Genomic DNA, 1,825 nt, shown 5'->3' on the forward strand with positions numbered 1-1,825 from the left:
GGCGACTTCCGCTCTTATGGCCATACTCTCATTATAAGTACTCTAATCTTCTCGATTTTCCATGGGGTTTTCCGAAACCGTGTTTCGAGCCCATATTTATCCTCGAACTTGATCTCCTTCTTATTACTCCGTGCATGTGACATATATTTATCTCTCTCCAACCTACATTTTACTAACCTACATTTCGATGTGTTTCTATGTGTTTTCCGACAAGCGCGCTCGGATCAGTTCTTCTATACAGCGCTTTTCCGACACCGTGTTTCGTTTCGAGCCTATCTTTTTTATGGCCGACCGCTTGAGCAGCTTGAGCTTGATCTCCTTATTTTATTAGTCCGTGGTGTTGACTGTCAGTAACATCAGTAAGACGTTTGATTATCAAGAAACATAATCTTGTTACTTTACGAGAAGTGCAGTAGACAAATTAATTTTCCAAGATGACTATGGCAATGTTGCAACGTCGCGCTAATGTAAATGTATAGGATAACTTATGTTACATTGTCAGATTATAATCATAGCACTAACTCTAACTCAATTTTCTGTGTATTATTCTGTGATAAATAAAATTTTTATTTTAGGTAAGGCTGCCACCCGAAGTAAATAGAGTATTGTATATCAGGAATTTACCATACAAAATCACCGCTGAAGAAATGTATGATATATTTGGTAAATACGGAGCTATCAGACAAATTAGAGTGTAAGTATTGTGTTATTGTAAAATTTTATAGTTGATACAGTCAAAATGAAATAAATCTTTTTTTATGATAATCTAATTAAAATTATATGATTCTTGTTTCAGAGGTAACACAGCAGAGACTAGAGGCACAGCATTTGTTGTGTACGAAGATATATTTGATGCAAAGAATGCATGTGACCACTTGAGTGGTTTCAATGTATGCAATCGTTATTTGGTGGTTCTATATTATCAGAGCAATAAAGCATTTAAACGAATTGATGTTGACAAAAAGATGGAGGATCTAGATAAATTAAAGACAAAGTATAATTTAAATGATGAAAAAAAGTGATTGAATAATATTTTTAAGAGATATGGAATTATAGGACTTATAAAATATGTATTAAAATACAGGGTGTCTGGTAAATTTTGACAAAGTGCACATATATAGACAGGGTAGACTAAATTGAGTTGAAAAGTCTTCTATCATTTTGTAATTTTTGCAACTTGTTTTTTAGTTACTTATTAAATAGAGTCTAAAATCTATATATAAAATAACTTTACGATACTAAAATAATCAATCAAGGTTCTCAAATTGTTTAAGAAATAATTTTCAAACATTGAATAGTTTCAAGCTTTGGTTCCTGCAGTACACCTATAAAAATTGGTTGGTGTACAGTGTGTTAAGAAACATCATAAGGAACTCTGAAAGAAATCTTAAAATTATTTTATATATTGATTTTATCTGTTTATTCAATCTTTAGAAATTAATATCTTGTGACTATTGTGAAAATTGCAAAATGATAGTGGATTTTTTAATTTAGATTAGTTAGTCCTATCTACATATGAGTACTTTGTCAAAACCAGACACTCTATATAATTACATCAATAGTTTAATTTTTATAATGTATCAATTAGATGTATAACAGGCATCAAATATGTGAGAGATATTAATTTTAAATAATACGAATAGAACTTGTATTATGTGATGCAATAAATTGTATATAACTTCTGATGGTGCTGGTTTGGCATAATTTTCTTTGCATGCTGCTTTAATTTTTATATTTTACAAATACTTCGTTTATCATTAGTTCAATAATAATGTTTTGTCGTTTATTTTGTCCTTGTTGTATACTAGGACAGGTTATATTTTCG

General features: G+C 30.3%; 1 protein-coding gene across 1 annotated transcript; it reads left to right on the forward strand.

The window, feature by feature from the left end:
• Positions 1 to 342: 342 nt before the first annotated feature.
• Positions 343 to 1,122, forward strand: Sf3b6 (splicing factor 3B subunit 6). Its single transcript, XM_018550678.1, has 3 exons — positions 343 to 467; positions 576 to 694; positions 797 to 1,122. Exons 1-3 carry the CDS (start codon positions 435 to 437, stop codon positions 1,020 to 1,022), a joined length of 378 nt encoding a protein of 125 aa, XP_018406180.1. The 5' UTR covers positions 343 to 434; the 3' UTR covers positions 1,023 to 1,122.
• The last annotated feature ends 703 nt before the right edge of the window (positions 1,123 to 1,825 follow it).

The sequence above is a fragment of the Cyphomyrmex costatus genome, unplaced genomic scaffold (genome assembly GCF_001594065.2).
Source record: "Cyphomyrmex costatus isolate MS0001 unplaced genomic scaffold, Ccosl1.0 scaffold125, whole genome shotgun sequence".
In the NCBI taxonomy this organism is placed as follows: domain Eukaryota; kingdom Metazoa; phylum Arthropoda; class Insecta; order Hymenoptera; family Formicidae; genus Cyphomyrmex; species Cyphomyrmex costatus.

Bases quoted from the DNA above. Each gene is read 5' to 3' on its own strand.
- Sf3b6 (XM_018550678.1), top strand. From the start codon at position 435: ATGACTATGGCAATGTTGCAACGTCGCGCTAAT. The intron at 468-575 runs GTAAATGTATAG...TTTTTATTTTAG, and splicing joins TGTTGCAACGTCGCGCTAAT to GTAAGGCTGCCACCCGAAGT. The intron at 695-796 runs GTAAGTATTGTG...TTCTTGTTTCAG, and splicing joins GCTATCAGACAAATTAGAGT to AGGTAACACAGCAGAGACTA.